The sequence below is a fragment of the Neomonachus schauinslandi genome, chromosome 10, assembly GCF_002201575.2.
Source record: "Neomonachus schauinslandi chromosome 10, ASM220157v2, whole genome shotgun sequence".
Classification (NCBI taxonomy): domain Eukaryota; kingdom Metazoa; phylum Chordata; class Mammalia; order Carnivora; family Phocidae; genus Neomonachus; species Neomonachus schauinslandi.
The window spans coordinates 109695956-109712549 of NC_058412.1; the positions used below are offsets into that span (position 1 = coordinate 109695956).

A 16594-nucleotide genomic window follows, 5' to 3' on the forward strand; every position below is an offset into this window, starting at 1 on the left:
ACACTTTTTTTTTTCTTTTTTCTTCTTTCCAATGAAACTTGGCCCCAAAATTCCAACATATAAAATATATAGCTGACTTGCTCTGGTTGACTACAGATCGGGATCTGGAGGCCCATGCTCTGCCCATCCCCTCCTGGATATCCAAGGCACCCCACCCACCCTAATATCTTCATTTATATGCTGGAAAGAAGGAGAGGTGGAGGGAATCCCTGAATGTTTTCTAGGAGCTCTGTGGATTCAGATGGGGGGGAGGTTACAGTAACGAAGGACCAGGAGGCTATGGCTTTAAGAGGCCAAATGCTCCTACCAGGGAAGTTCTGTCGTATTCTTACATGGAATGAAAAACAGAAAGTACACTATTATCCCAAGTGGCTCTTCTAGGCCTTATCCTCATCTGTGTATCATGGTACCAATAAAAACCCCATTTGTATTGATTTAGTTATATATTTGTTTTGTCCACTAGAGGGTGAGTCCCTCAAAGAGGAAAATGTGTCTTATCTGTCTTCTGGGTGCAGAAGTGTGCAGCTGGGGCCTGGCACATAGTAGGTGGTCAGTAAATGTCTTCTGAATGAGTAAGTGAATGAATAGAAGGGCAGGCAAATAGAGTTGGGAACTTCCACCTCTCTGCAGGGCCAGCCACAGAGCTTCTTGGGTAATAGGAACAGTATCCCCAACCTCCTTATGACCCTTTTACCTGTCCGAAGTTCCAGCCAACCATGCTGATTCGATTCGTGCTCCCCACATAGATGACGCCGGCATCCTCCTGAACGTACTCCTCTCTCTCAGCGTGGTTACTCATAAAGACATCATCCTCTGTTTGATACAAAAATCAGATGTCATGAACTAGAATCTTACAGAGGACTATAGAAACCAGTCTTCCTCCCATTCCTGAGTACCGGCTTAGTGGCTGGAGCAAACCATACCTGTAGCCCTTCCCTCAACCTCCACTAAGGAATGAAGCCTTGAACTCTAATGCTTCCAACTCATATTGTGGCAACTATGAACTTGAAGAAGCCGGGATGACCTGAGGGTCTGAAAATGAGACCCTAGGAATGAAATACTTGCTCCTTCAGGTGGGAAGCTGTCTCCATGCTATGGAATTGTACTGTGGTCATTGTCCCTTATAGTTATACCATATTATGCACTTTGTAAAAGCTCATGAGATCCCCACAATAGCTCCAGAAGAAATAGCAGGGTTTCCATTTAATGGTAAGGAATTTGAAGCTCAGAAGGATAGACTGCCCAGACTTACAGAGCTGGTTAGGTGGCAGAGCTGGACTCAGATCTATGGCTTCTGACTCCTAGCCTCTATGCTCTTTCCATAGCCCACAAACTTCCCCTAATCAAACTTGAGCCTGTAAAAATCATTCCCTCAGCTCCTTTCCATCAGTACTGCTTAGCCGATGGCCGCGAGTGTGGTTGGTTAGGTGCCTACCTGGCAACCAGGGGTTAAAGAGCAATATGAACATCCCAAGTTTCAGAATGAAGTCTTTGCCCTGGGAGGAGATCTCAGTGCTCAGTGTGTACCATCCTACAGGTGCACTGACAGGACTAGAGATGGAGATGGTCAGAACATTGTCTTGTTCGGACACGAGCTGGGCACTCCAGCCCCCACGACTTGTCCCACTGGAGAGTGGAAACACAGCCTTTGTCCTGGCCGACTCTGAGGGGTACGGCCCTGTAAAAGAAGACAGAGAAAAAAAAAAATAAAAGAAGACAGAGGACAATGGGAACCAAGGAGTGCCAGCCAGACTGTGGGGAAAAATCCAATCCTGATACAACCGCAGGGGCGCTTTGGGGGGACATCATCCACAGAAGTACCACATGATGACACGGGAAGCAACCAGAGAGGCCAGGTAGGCCAAATCTCTCTGGACTTGAATAGTAGGACTCTCGGGCTTATAGACAGGCAGGAACTAGCCCAAGGTCACACCAAGTCAACGGCAGGGCTGGGTTGGAGCCCAGGGCCTAGTGACCCCAATGTCACACCACGACCCCTTGGGTGGACAGCCCCAAGGGCTGCTCCAGTGTGTGTGTTTGTGGGGGGGAGTGGTGAGCAGATACCTGTGGAGACGATAAAGCCCAGGCTTTCTCCATTGTCAAGACTTCGGTTCAAGCTCAATGAGAAACTGAAGGATTGGCCTCTCCGCAAGATGAGTTCCTGGCTGGAGAACCTGTCTGTGTGATGTGCCTGCCGGTTGGAGGTCACCTGCCAGTTAATGCTCTGCGGTTCTAAAGCTGTAAGACAGAGGGGGGAACTGAGGTCCTGGAAGGCAAGGGGTGGTGGCGTGGGGCAATTACCAAAAGGACAGCTTTTGGGTGGGGCTGGTTGGGGAAGAGCCAGACTTCTAGGAAGAAGCACATTAAAATGCAGAGACCTTGACTGAGCATAACAAGCACTTCATAACCTGTTCCCCATGCTGCCTGTCCAGGCAGCTGAACCTCTGCGCACACTACCCCTGAGACTTTCTTCCCCTCCACTTGGTCACCTGTCACTCGGCTTTAAGGCCCCAAGGCCACGTGCTCAGCGTAGCTTCACCCAACCAGCCAGGAGAACCATGCAACCAGTTCTGTGTAAGCACATTCTGTTGCTTCAGCATCACTACTTTGGTGGGGGCGGGGGGATCAGACTGACCCGGGAGGAGGCTGTGTCTCTCAAATCCACCACCCACCAAGGGAAAATCTTGCTTGCTTTTTCCCTTTGCACCTTCCCAGACACCAGGTGCTTTTTACCCACTCCAGGATCCAGCAAGTGCTTATTCATATATTCTTTACTTTCTCTAGCTGTGCACCCCCTGGGTGTGGGATGGGCCTCTTCTGCTGGCTGGTGGTGGCGGGGGGTGGCATGATACTGAGAAGCATTTCTAGGCCAAGAGATGGGGCAGTCACTGACCTGGAGGGGACTTTCAGATGCTCACTGGCAAGAGCGGTATATAGGGACCAGTCAAAGCCCCATGAGACCTTTGGATAAGACCCTGGCGACAAATACCTCGAACCTCCCCCTCCCCGGTCCCAGATTCTTCTTATGTGATTGTGGAGCTAAACTGAGAAGGGTTTATGATGGATGCTGTGATGTATAAGGAGGGTAGCCTAGCTCAACCTTCTGAGAAATGTTATTCCTTCAAGTTGCATTTGAGATGTTCTATCATCCTTCTTCTGCAGACCCAACCGGTTTCTGGCTTTATGATGGGAGTGTGGTGACACGTCCCAATGCCGGGCACAATTTTTTTTTTTATATGTGTCTGCCTCTCTCCATCAGAATGTACCTTCTTGATCTTCATATTTTGATGCCTAGCACATTGCTTGATTGTGTTAGGACAAACAGATAGACAAATGGATGAAGGAATAAATGAACAAATAGAGACTCATCATGCAATGACCATCATGACTACAGCTCAAAATTTAGTCCATAAGGAAAGGTGAGTATGGGGCATTCATTCAATAAACATATATAGAGCATTTTTTGTTTGTAGGACACTACATTAGGTGTTGGAGGTGTAAAACTGTATGAAAAGTGGTTTTAACCCTCAAAGAGCTTCAGCCATGGGTAAGACAAGTGGGAATGAATGATGTAATGAGGTGAGTCCACCGTCCAGAGTAAAAGGTGCCTAGGAGATGCAGGCAGAAAAGAATCCCTCTCAGTTGTAGGGATCAGAAAAAGTTTCATTGAAAATGTCGGGTCTTCGGGGCGCCTGGGTGGCTCAGTCGTTAAGTGTCTGCCTTCGGCTCAGGTCATGATCCCAGGGTCCTGGGATCGAGTCCCACATCGGGGTCCCTGCTCGGTGGGGAGTCTGCTTCTCCCTCTCCCTCTGCCTCTGCTTGTGTGCTCTCTCTCTCCTTCTCTTTCAAATAAATAAATAAAATCTTAAAAAAAAAAAAAAGAAAGAAAATGTCGGGTCTTGAAGAGAATTTTGTTAGATGCAGAGGCAGCAGCCTGCATCCCAGAAGATTCCTGAGGCAGGGCAAGCAGGTGTGTTGTTTGGCTAGCCCAGTGGCTCTGCACGCAAGAGAAAGGTGAGGTGGGAGAGAGTGGGGGTCTAGGGCAGGCCCGGGGCTGGGGGCTCCCACCCAAGCAGTGCAGGAGATGGGCAAAGGCTCCTCATAGATTCTCTCTCAGGAGAAATGCAGACTGTTTGGGGTGGTGAGCCAAAGACTGCTGCTGGAGAGGGGGTTCAGGAAGTGTTCTTGCCACCCACTCAGGGTACGAAAGATTCATTCACTCACATCTGCCATTCACTCATTCATTCATTCATTCAACAGAGAAGTATTGAAAGAATAAAGTGATAAGCTTTTGCACAAACTCAGGGAAATGAAAGCATTCATGCAATCAACAAGTATCTATTGAATAAAGGGAGAGCAGAAAGAAGATGAACGTTCCTGTACATAAATAATGAATGACAGCCCAGATCTGAGACACTCTATACACCCCCGTATAACTGGGCAAACACTGAGCTCTATATGGCTTGTATAGAGCTAGCTTGTCAGTTGCTTGGTCTTTCTAGGGCAATGGTCCCATCGTTTTAAACCCGTTTCCTACCAACTTGCTTACTACCTACCGTGCATCCCCGCCAGCTGCGATCTGGTAGAGCTTTACTCTCTGTCTTGTTTTAGAAAAAAGAAGAGCCTTAAGGAACATGTAGCTTCAGATCATATGAGTCTCCAGAGATTCCTCACCCCCCTCCCAAACCCGAAAGGAAGCATGCCTTTCTCCTCCAGGTGCAGCTCGCTACTTTAGACCATGAACCTTTTGAGAGCAGAACGTATGTCCCCAGATAGCCCTCTACCAAGCACAGGGGTAAGGAAAGAGGGGTTCCATGTCTGTAGCTTGCATCTGCCTCCCCTCCTTCTTTGCGCCACCGGGGGTTATGCACTATTTGCTGAGTCCCTAGTAGGGTTCTCCCTTTCATCTCAGAAACCAATGGCTTGTTTGTAGGGAACATGACAAAGAAAAGGCTGAGCTGCAGGTACTTGGCTGCAGAGATCCCGGAAGGAGATGAGGAGCACTGTGCATGCCCCAGGAGGTGAGGCCTCGCTCAGAGTGACTGTGATGGTCATCTCTGCATTTCCTGACCCCAAGCATGAGCCATGGCACAAAGGAGCCAAGCTCCCCATGAGGGCTTGTGGGATACACAAGGCTTCTCTGAGCTGGAAGGTGAGGGGAAGCAGGCCTCACATTTGACATCAGTCTACTGCATGTCAACTGCTGTTAACAATATACAGAGCACTTTGCATACATCATGGCTGGAATCCTTATACAAATTGGAAACTGATGCTCAAGGAGATAAATGTCTTATTTGAGGTCTACCTAGTAACCGGCAGAGCCAGGTTCTGAACCCAGGTCTTACTGGCACTCTCCTGTTGCTGTGGTCCCCAGTTCTCTGCCTGGAAAGGAGACCCATGTAGGACCTTCAGTCTAGAAGTTACCCAGGTGGTGAGGGGAACTCACTATACATTATCCTCCCTGCTGCCGTTTGTATTCTGACAAAGAGGAGAGAGGGAGCATCTGGAAGAGAAGCGTCTTCCAAAAGGGCGTTCATTCTACGTGGGAGGTGGATAAAAGGGGAGCAGCCTATCCCTGCCTCCCCGAGTGGACCGGTAGGTTGAATGCATGCTCATAAAGCCTCTAGTGTGGTTTCGGAGAAATTTCCCCTTCCACAGCTGTCCCCTTCAGTCACTGTCCTGTCTCTGAACCCTAGGATTGGCTTTGCCAGCCCCCAAATCAAGGATCTGATGATCCTGTCCGTGGATTTCCTAATTTCCTTTGCCCCCCCCCCCACCCCTTGACAGAACATTAATTACAGCCCCCTCTGCCTGAGTATAAGGGAAGGGAAAGGTAGGGAAGGGCAGGGAGAGGGGGAGAACAGGAGAAGTAAGGTTCTTCTCAAGTTTACAACCTCATGGACATTTATGAGGCTCAGAGCTATATTCTGCTCCAGTCTGGAAGGAAGGAAGGGAGGAAGGGAGAGTTGCATGACTCCTACAATTGACTTACGAACCTACACTCTTAAAAAACATCAGAGGGGGGCGCCTGGGTGGCTCAGTTGGTTAAGCAACTGCCTTCGGCTCAGGTCATGGTCCTGGAGTCCCGGAATCGAGTCCCGCATCGGGCTCCCTGCTCGGCGGGGAGTCTGCTTCTCCCTCTGACCCTCCCCCCTCTCATGTACTCTCTCTCATTCTCGCTGTCTCAAATAAATAAATAAATCTTAAAAAAAAAAAAAAAAAACATCAGAGGGAAAAAAACCATGGAGACAGATGATATACTCACACCCTGATTCTGGATGTGAGCACATGGAGGCCCGGAGGGTGGCTTGCCCACAGTGGGACATCTCTGGGACTCTCATCCCAGTGTTGTCACGTTTCCATGCCACCTCCTTGAGTTACTGCTTAACTCCAGGGTCAGGCCTGGGGCAATTCCCCCAATTCTTCTATTCTGAGAATATCAGTGCCACCAGCAGTCCCAACGTGGTAGAGACTACTAAGCGTCTATCTCGATAGTCCCTCGCCCCTTCTTTCTTGGTAATAAAAGCCCCTATATAACTGGGCACTGCATTTTCCAGGCTCCCCTGCAGCTGGCAGCGGGGGTGGGGGGGTGGTCACGTGAATGAGTTCCGGCCAATGGCCTATAGGCAGAAGTTATACAGCTGCCAGGAAACCTCTTTTTTCCCCCTCTTAATTGAGCTGAAATTCACAGAACATACAATTTACCATTTTAGCCATTTTAAAGTGTACAATTCAGTGGTGTGTAGTACGTTCACCATGTTGGGAAACTATCACCATGGTTTGGTTTCAGATCTGCTCATCATGCCCATTAGCAGTCATTCCCCATTCCCCCTTGGCAACCACAAACCTGCTTTCTGTTCCCATGGGTTTGCCTATTCTGGACATTTCATATGGAAGGAGTCACACAGCCCTGTGGCCTTCAGGATTGGTTTCTTTCACTTAGCACAATGTTTTCAAGGTTCATCCATGGGACAGCATTTATCCGGAGCTCATTCCTGCTTATGGCTGCATAATACTGTTATATGGCTGTAGCCTATTTTGTTTACCCATTCATCCACTGAGAGACATCTGGGTTGTTCCTACCTTTTGGCTCTCGTGAAGAGTGTCGCTAGGAATGTGCTTATGCCAATATTCATTTGAATACCTGTTTTTAAATCTCTTTTTAAAAATGGTTGGCAAACCATTAAGAATCTGCTTACCTCCCTCTTCTTCCATCCTGCTGTCTGGAGTGTGGGTGTGATGATCTGAGACCATGCAGCGCCATCCCCTGGGGATGGCAGAGCGGGAGCCTGGACAGAGTCAGGCCGCTGCCTTACCCGCCCAGAAGGGCCCACATCTAGACCTGTTGTTTAAGACAGAAGCAAGCTTCTGTCTTGTTTCTCTAAGCCATTGTTATTTGCGAGTTCACTGTCATTCATAACCAAGCCCAATCCCATATTTCTGAAATGTAACTCCCACCCACTCATTCTGCAGTCCACGTCGGGCAGAGATAACACGAGAAGCACAGAACAGATTCCAGGTCTCTCAATCTTCATCAGCCTGGCTCTGTAGCTGAATCACCGGCCGCAGACCGGGGTTGCCCCCTGTGTGTCTGGGGTTTGCACGTGTCCTGGTTCCAAGAGGACCGCACCATCCGCTGCCGGCAGGTGGGCCGGCATGATAACTGATACTCCAATGGCTGGGTCTTCCCCACCTGCCCAGACCCTAGTCCCCATCTCCCCTCCCTAGACAGACTTTTATCTTACAGGTTTCTAGAGCTATTTGGGGCTGATGGGTATACTAAAAATCATCTAGCCAAGTGTCTTCAAGCGTTTTGTTAGAAACCACATTAAAAAATTAGAGTGTTTAAATACATGGGTCTATAACAGAGTTTCACTGATATTTTCTCTTCTACTTCTTCCTCTTCCTTTTTTTTTTGATCGCTGGTCACAATCCACTAAACTGATTTTACAATCTAACGAATGACAACTGGCAGCTTGAAAAACAGTGATGTAATCCAATATTCCCATACTATAGGAAGAACACTGAACCTCCAAAAGGTTACAGAGTAGTTTGGAAGCAGAGCGTGGCCCAGAAACCAGGTCTGGAATCCTGGTCACTGAGGGGCTGTGAGCCATTCCTAATTCCCCCTCTTCTCCCCACCGCTCCCCTCCGGGCACTTGGGATCCCTAGCTCCTGGCCAGCCCCGCATTGGCCCCAGGCACACAGGGCTTTCCTCTCAGATCTCAGCTCTCTTGAGCCTGGGCAGTTTCCCTTTGTCATTCCCCCACGTTCAGACATGTTTGATCCCTGTGCAGCACGGCCGGGGGGGGGGCGGGTGGGGGAGTAGAGTTTCTTGGCACCCAGGTGGTGGGGAAGACGGGGTTCCATTGGCAGCTGAGTGAGAGCCTAGCAAGGTCCCCTGGCGTCATGAGGAATGAACCCTGGACTGTTGTTCTGAAGGGGTGAGGGGCCTCGGGCGAGCTCTCCACATCTCTGAGCGGTGCTCTCTCCATCTGTAGAAGAGGACAGTGAGACCTGAACGTCCTCCCTGGTAGGGTTATTATCGGGATCCCATCACTAGCGCCTGGGCCCCCAGAGGTGAGGGTGGGGAGGACAAATCCCTTATTATTATCGCACACATAATGCCAATAGCAGCAAAGGATAGAGGAGGGTTTGAGCTTCTTTCCTGGCTGCTACTGAGAACCTCAGACGCACTAGGCACGGTGCATCTTACCTGCATTATGTCCCTCAATAGTGACAAAAACCCTACGATGTCATTATCCCCATGTCTCGGATGAGAGATTTGACAGTCCAGTCAGGTGACGTCACTTGCCAAATAACATGCTCAGGCAGAGCCTGGACCCAAGCCCAGGCTGGAAGCCAGTTTTGCTTGACCACACATGACTCCTAGCTGCCACCCGGTAGCCAGTCAAGGGGACTGTGGAGTCAATGACTTGGGCACAGTTCCAGGAAGCTGTCACAGAGAAGGGGCCACCCGTAGCCTACTCCCTGCCTTGATGTTACATGGTCAGGGGGAGGGGAAAGAAGAAGGACTCCGTGGCCCCTTCACTTCCAAAGAGAGGTCAGAAGCTCCTGAACCAGGGGTTCTCCGCCCTGGCTGCACATAAGAATTGCCTGTAGAGTGTTCTATTGGCCTGAGCTCCTTCCTAGACTGACTCAATTAGCGTCTCAGGCATAGGTCAGCATTGGTGGGTTTTTTTTTTTTTTTTTTTTTTTCTGTTGTTTTAAACTTGCCCGGTGATTCTAACAGGCAGGCGGGACTGAGAATCCCTCCCTTAGACTTATTCACCATTTGGCACACATCAGCACCCTCTCCCACCAACTGTCTTGCCTGAACCACACGGCTGCTCTGGGAGGGAGGTGGGCGGGATCACAGGCTCCTGTTCACGGAGGAGGAAACTAAGCTAAGAGCAGGGAAGGCAGACGCCTTCTGAACCCATCCCTCAGGCCCTAGGAGAAACCGTGGGGCCTTGTTCCCTCCACTCCTAAGCGATAAGGAAAAGAATTTCCTACTTCGCCTCACACCCCAGGCCGGCATGCGGGCCCTGGGGAGCACGATTGCCCCATGTGTGGAGTGCAGCCCAGCAAGGTGGAGACAGATGGAGAGATTATGGGAGGTGAAGCAAAACAGCACACAGACAAGAACTGGGGACTTGAGAGGGGCTGGTGAGGGGGCCGGAGGGGGAGAGGGTCCTGGGAAGTCCTCCTTGATTAAAAAATGGACTTCATCTCATGGGGTTTTCTTCAGACCCCAAGGCAATGAGAGAAGAGGTTCACGAAAGAAGTTTCCAAGTAATAATAAAATATGTGGCCTGAGCACCCATGAAGCGGATACCAAAAGAGCCTCATTTTATTTTATTTTATTTTAGACTTATTTATTTATTTTAGAGAGATCGAGAAATAGCACGAATGGGGGGAGGGGCAGAGGGAGAGAGAGGATCTTGAAGCAGACGCCCCACTAAGGGCGGAGCCCGACACAGGGCTCGATCCCACGATCCTGAGATCATGACCTGAGCCGAAATCAAGAGTCGGACACTTAACTGCCGGAGCCACCCAGGTGCCCCTAAAGCAGCCCCATTTTAGAGATGCGGAACCTGAGACACGGGGTTAAGTAGCCTGCCCACGGCCACTCAGCTGGTAGGGGCACATCTGTGGATGCGCACTTGTAACCCTGGGGCTGTTCTACCTCCGCATGGAATCCTAGGCGGCAAAAGTGGAACCCTGGGCAGCCTCACTGCAGGGGGATGCCGCTGCTGGCCGGTCTGGGTCCAGGGAACAGGGGCCAGGGGCTGCCCCAGGTGACAGGAAGCTGGGCGGGGGGCTGAGCCAGAGAAGGGGCAGCTTATTCTCATTCACCCGCTGAGCCCCTGAGCCCGCAGGGGCGATGTGCCTGCAGAGGGAGCCTAGGTGTCACTCTGGTCCAGGGGGCTGAGACAGGAAGCCAGGGCCCCCCTTCTCGCGAGGCGAGCCCTGCACACTCCTGGGTTTACAGAAGGGGGGCAGGACCCCAGGAGGAATTCCTGGCTGCTTCTATAGCAGAAAGAGCCGCCAGTGTCCCAGCTCCAAGGAAAAATGTGTTGGGGCCGACCCACAGCCCAGAATGGCACGGGTCCTCGGCAGATGGGGCACGAGCCCAGGGAAGCTCTGTGCTCTGCCCAGGAAAGTAGCTGGCAAGAAAAGCTCACCGCCCCAGGGGGACCGAGGGTTAGTCCCCAGAACAGAGGTCCTGGCCGCCCGCAGGTGTGGACCCTGAGGACTCTGCCTCTGACCCAGGGCCCCCAAGTCCTTTGGGGGTGGGGAACAAGGCTCCCCCTCCAGGGTGGGCTCCAGGACGCTGCGCCACTTTGTGCAGAGCACGGCCAGCCAGGCCTTCCTCTGCCACCGTCATCCCCACCACCGTCCCCACCACCGTCCAGGCTCCTCCCTCCAGCGGGAGTGGAATACCTGAGCCCCTGCTGATTCCAACTAGAACCTTAAGTTAGGAGCCGGGCGTGCACCTGGGACCCTGGCTCACACCTGCCGACCCACCCACATTCATTTTCCTGTTCCCTGTGCCCGAAACACTCCTCACCCCACGAGGCTCCTGACCACGCCTAACTCATCATCCGTGACCAAATGCCATCCGCTTCCCAGGGCGTCCCCCAGCCCAAACCCTGGCTGAGCTTAATGTCCTCCTCCCGCCGGCCCCCACAGTGCTGGGTTTGGATTTGCAATGCAGCCTAATGACAGTCCGCCTTGCGGGTCACTTGCCGGTGAACTGGTGTTGCCAAGCACGGTCAGGCTGTGAGCTCACTGAGGGCAGAGACTCCAGCTCCGGTGGCTGGGTCCCCCACTGCACCTGCCGTGCCTCCTTTCCCTGGCTGTCCTACGCGTAAAATTCATTTATTCAAGAAACTTCTTCTGAGCACTGCCTGGCTGAGTGACTTGGTGCTGAGCTAGGAACTGCATGCGTGACAACGTGACAAATCCAAGGGAATGAAGGTATCCACCTGTCTCTCCCCTGCCTTTTGAAAAATTGAATTTTTTTCCTAACTGGCTAGTGTCTACATTCTGTCGTGACCTTAGGACATCTCTGGTTGATTTAGATGTTGAGCTCTTAGAGCTCAGAGTCTCCATGAGTCACGGGCACTGACATGCTGCATGCGGCTGTGGGGTGGTCTCACGGCGGGCGGGCTATTGGGGGGTCCCTGAAGGGCCTGCGGAGTGATGGCCGTGCGCTCGCCCCCTGGGGTGAGCACGTGCCGGGGCCCAGGCTCCCTGCTCCCGGTTTCCTCTCATGGCGAGAGCGGTCAATACCAGAAGGAGCCCGGAGTCTGTCTACTCAGGCCTTGCATCTTGCAAACTGGAACCTGGGGCATGGTGATGTCAAGAAACACAAAGGCAGTTGGGAAGAGAGCTCAAAGGAGAAACCAAGGTCAGTACTGTTTTCCCGCGTCCCAGATGTCACACGTGCTCATCTCTGAGCTCAGCTCTGGTAACAGGACAGAGTGGAAAGGGCACTGTGGGGACCTCATCTGGGCTCTGCTCCCAACTTCCTATGTGACCCCGGCAAGCCTGCCCACCTGGAGGAAGGGAGATGGCCTAGGTCACGCTGACATCCCCTTGTGCTACAGTCTGTAGGGTCCAGAGCTCTTGTTAGCAACCCGGCGTGAATGCATGTTCACAGGAGCAAACGGGGGACAGGGGAAGGGCTCGTGTTTGCAGCCACCCTGCCCTGGGCTTTGGGATTACCCAAGTAACCAGCATTCGCCTTTTGCATCATGCTGAAGGCTTTCTTTGGCAAACCTTCCCGAGGTCCCAACGACCATTCACGATATTTTACAGCTTTGACTCATGCCCTGTTTGGGTTTGGCGTTGCAGTCAACCCCCGAGGCTGAGCACCCCTGACAGGCAATAATTAGCACGCTGCCCAGCAGGGGCACCGACTAACGAGAGCCCAGATCCTCAGCAGTGACCACAGGGCCAAAGAACCCGTACTCTCCGTAGCTCTTTCTCACCCCCTTCCCCGGTGTTGCTGGAAGGCACAGCCTCATGGCACACCTGCTCCTTCTGCCACGGGAGGTTTCAGCTCATCAAGTCACTTTCAAAGAGCCTGCGGTGCTTCCGGATGTGTGGTTTACTTAGGAGCATTCCAGCTGTGCTAATGATTTTTTTTTTAAATCAACTTACATGCTGTCACTCTCGCTCTCCCTTGTAGTGCTGAGATGTGCTTTCCTTTGCCTACGTTCCTGACAGCTGGAACAATTGCACTGAGAAATAGGGGAAGCAGGGCTCAGCCGGCTTGAAAAGGCCAGACGTGTCCATCTGTCTAAGGGACGTGACATCCAGCTGGGTGGAACACCGGCCATTACTCAGGACTACATTCCAAACATGTCCTACCCCCGGAATCGCGCTGGAGGGACGAGGCAGCCCCTGAGAAAGAGGCGCCCGTGAATACACCATCCTTCAGTACTAAGATCTGGCCTTCAGGGCCCCCCGGGGCAGATGTCCCAAGCCAAACACTGGCCTCTCAGGCTGGCCCGGGAGAAGCTTGGGCTTCCGGCAGGGACCTGGAGGGAAGATGCCATGCACTCACCCGTCATGTTCGCCTTCCTCTGCCTCTTCTGTGGGAATGGCACGGACAGATGGACGGAAGGTGTGGGGAGATGGCTGGGGATGTCCTTACCATTTATAGCAGCCTCTCCTACACATCTAATTAGAATTCTAATGAGGTGGGCGAGGCACCAGGTCATTCCTGTAGTGCCTGTAAACGTTTTCCTTACGACATATTTGTCATCCAGGGGAAGGTCATCCTGCTTGTGCAAGACCAGCTTGGGCAGAAGAAGGGAGATAAGAAATGCCAGGGGTTCGCTTTTGTGATATTTTTTCGAAGACGAACTTCCTGGATTGCAGATAATAGGAAATGATGTAATGCTTTTCTCAAAGGACCTTGCCCAGAGCTTGTGCTAAGAAGTCCTCTGGGGGGAGGGAGGGGGGTCAAATGGATGTTTCTACAGAATCCAGGAGCAGAAAACGGCATGGTCCTTTCTCCACATACACAGTGTTGGTGTTTTCTGCTTGCACAGGAGGAAAGAGACGCCCTACACGGCCGGCTTGTTGAGGTTGCAGTGCTGCAGAAAGAGCGCTTGGTTGGGAGCTTGAAGCAGTGGGTTCTGATGCAAGCAGGGCCTTGGGCCATCACTGAACCTCAAAGCCTTGGAAGACCCCCAGTGAACCGGGGAGGGGGGGTCATTGTGTCCACCCTTCTCCGCTCCCTAAGTGCTGGGAACGATCAAATGAGGTGGTACAAGTGTGAAGTGCACGGATGTGGACTGTAGTGGAGTAAATCCAGACCGAGGGGAGACTGTTCTTTCTAAAGAGGCAGCCGGGACAGCCACAGAGCTAGTCGTGGTGACACGGTTTCATCCCGGTTCTGCCCCACGGTATCTGCAGGAAGGAGGGTAGGTCATGGTCGCTCTCTGAGCCCACGTTCTGCAAGGGTTTAAAAAGGGTCGGGGGAGGGGGATGACTCTGGCCGTCTGCATTTTGCATTCGCTGGTTTGTCATTTACACATTTTTCAAAAAATCTTAGTGTGGATATTTACAAGTACCGAGGTTTCCTGTGATCGACAAAGGAGTTTAAAAACATCATAATGCTTCAAGGAGTCATGAGAGAGCAGAGATTGCTCAAGGCGTTCCCCAGGGGTAGAGTGAGAATGAAGACCGAGCATCATGATGACAAGATCGGGTCTCTAGGGAGAAGGTGGGAAGACTGGGCCTCGAAGAAGGCGAGACCGGACAGACAGGTGGGATGGAAAAGAGGAATCAGCATCCTCCGTCTGTTCTCTCGGCTCCCACAGCATTTCGTACCTGGTGCACTTTGGGCCCCTGATGGCCGTATGTGTCTCACTGGGCTGGTTCCTCTGCTTAGGTCTGCCCCATCCCTAGACTGAACTCTTGAATATACAAGCTGTGTACCATTTGCATCTTCTCTGAGCCGAGTGGAGGGCTTGGCGCACAGCAGGAGCCACATGTTTTTGAATAAGTGAATCCATCCATCACCATAAACATGGAAATATTAACTACCATCAATTTAGTGCTCCCCGTGGGCAGGTCAAATACTTCACATCTATTACCTTTTCTCATCTTGAGAGCAATCCCATGACATAGGTACTATTATTGCTATCTTGCAGTGGGGAGAAACGGGTGAACTTGAGTCTCTGCAGCCTGGAGATTCACACCCATTTCTGAGCGACTCCAGAGCCTATTTGAAGTCGGCTGGCCAAGTGCGGTGGGAAAGACTGAGTTCTCTGGAGGGTCCAAGTAAGGTGGCACTGTGCCCATGCCCATGCAGAATGCAACCCCCTCTTGGCTCTGGCGGATGACCGAGAAGAGAGCGGAGGGCAGAGGGGTGTATGGCACGGAGTGTTGGGCCCCAATTGTGGGTCTTGGCCCTTGCCATGGCACTGGCCCTGACTCTGAGCAAAGCCCTCCTTATGCTGGATCAGTCCCGTGGAAACGCGTAGAACTGTGTGCATTGTTTTGGCTGAGGGTCTGAAAGTGCGCTATACACTCTTGAGTGTGGCACCAAGAGGGGTTTGTTTATTATTACTTCTGTTGTTGTTGTTGGCTAGGAGCTGAGAAGAATTGGACCCTGGGCATTCCTTTCAGAACAAGTTGCCCTAAGATGTCTATTTTGGCATGTGGATCGTTTTGAACTGCAAACAACCAAGGCCCACAAGACTCAGGAAGAAACGAAGACTTCCCCACTTCCCCAACTGCCTACAATGTTTTTTTAGAGAGGACCTGCTCCAGGAAGGGAGCTGTCACCACAGATAATGGCAGTATGACATGAACCAGCTTCGGTGGCCAGGGAGGAGGCCGGCAAGGCCCGTCTGATTCAAGTCCTCCCTTTGTCCCGTCTTTCCTGGACGGTCCAGCCAAGATCTGCTCACCAAACCTTTACCCGTCCTGTTCTTCCCGTGCCTGGCCTTCCTTCCCTCTGAAGCCCCAGACCCTTTAGTCCTTAGCCCAGAATGACATAGATACCTCATTTTGCCTGACTGTCTTTGGAATCTCTCACATTTATGTCAGTTTTCTGCATGGATGTAATTAAATTTGATTTTCTCCTGTTAATCTGTCTCGTATCAATTAATTCGCACACCAGCCAGAAGAACCTTGAGGGGCAGAGGAAGACTTTTCTTCCTCAGTAGTTGGCCTAACTGGCAGAATAGACTTCCCCGGCCGGAGACGCTGCAGAGGAGAGATCCTAGGTCGAACCGCCAGCAGAGGTAAGAATTCCTACCCTGTCAGCAGCCCGGACTCTCTTTCTGCGGGGTCTGGTGGAGCCAAAGTGGGGAGAGTCCTTTTTCTCTCTCTAAATTGAGATGAGCAGGGAAAAAATGTTTGTGGAAGTAGTTCTTTGGGTTTAGTGACTCTCGTAAATTTGGGTTTTACGGATCCATTTCCTCTCAGAAAGAGTCACTGCTTTTCTCTGTCTGTGTCTTTCGTGTCATTTGTCGTAAGAAGGAAAAAACTATAGGGTATGAACGCAGGTGTAGGTCCTCTAAGTCTGCAGCTGGAGCAGCCTTACAGACTCGGGGAGCTCATGGTTCTCACCAGACCAGCGTCTGTTTAGACAGATGTGCAGTGGGTCAACGTGCACATGAGGTAAAGGCTGTTGCTAAGGGACATCTTGGAAGCCAAAGTCACAAAATTGGTGGGCACAGATGGAGCACTTACGAGCTGTTAGAGCACTTGCAACCTAACCCCGAGACTCCCTTGTTCGGATAAGTGGGCCACAGAATGGGTTACGGGGACATTAGGTCACCTGACAACCTCAAGGACACTCCCGTGGGTCCAGGTGCTCTGTAAGACAACACACAGTCCGCCACCCCACAGCGCATGCCTCCGAGGGACCGAAGGCTTAGCTAAAGCTGTTAATGTGCATACTAAAAAAAACTGGGTGAGGTTTTTCCTTTCATCTTGTTCTGGGTTCTGAGAGCTTCACTTTATGACCAGCAAGGATACTCTCTCTGGTCTCCATCATCGAGAGGAGCACTTACTAGAAGTGGAAGAGGCTGGTGCTCCAAGATCTCCTCTTTGCCCAGCT

At 51.6% G+C, this 16594-nt stretch overlaps 1 protein-coding gene across 1 annotated transcript in view; it reads right to left on the reverse strand.

The window, feature by feature from the left end:
* Positions 1 to 13132, reverse strand: part of TGM3 (transglutaminase 3) — a 39071-nt gene extending 25939 nt beyond the window's left edge. Inside the window, exons 1-4 of the mRNA XM_021689127.2 lie at positions 13079 to 13132; positions 2065 to 2238; positions 1436 to 1678; positions 695 to 813 (exon numbers count right to left, since the gene is read on the reverse strand). Coding sequence (XP_021544802.2) covers positions 695 to 813; positions 1436 to 1678; positions 2065 to 2238; positions 13079 to 13085 — 543 coding nt within the window. The 5' untranslated portion in view covers positions 13086 to 13132. The remainder of the gene's footprint in view (positions 1 to 694; positions 814 to 1435; positions 1679 to 2064; positions 2239 to 13078) is intronic.
* Positions 13133 to 16594: the final 3462 nt, after the last annotated feature.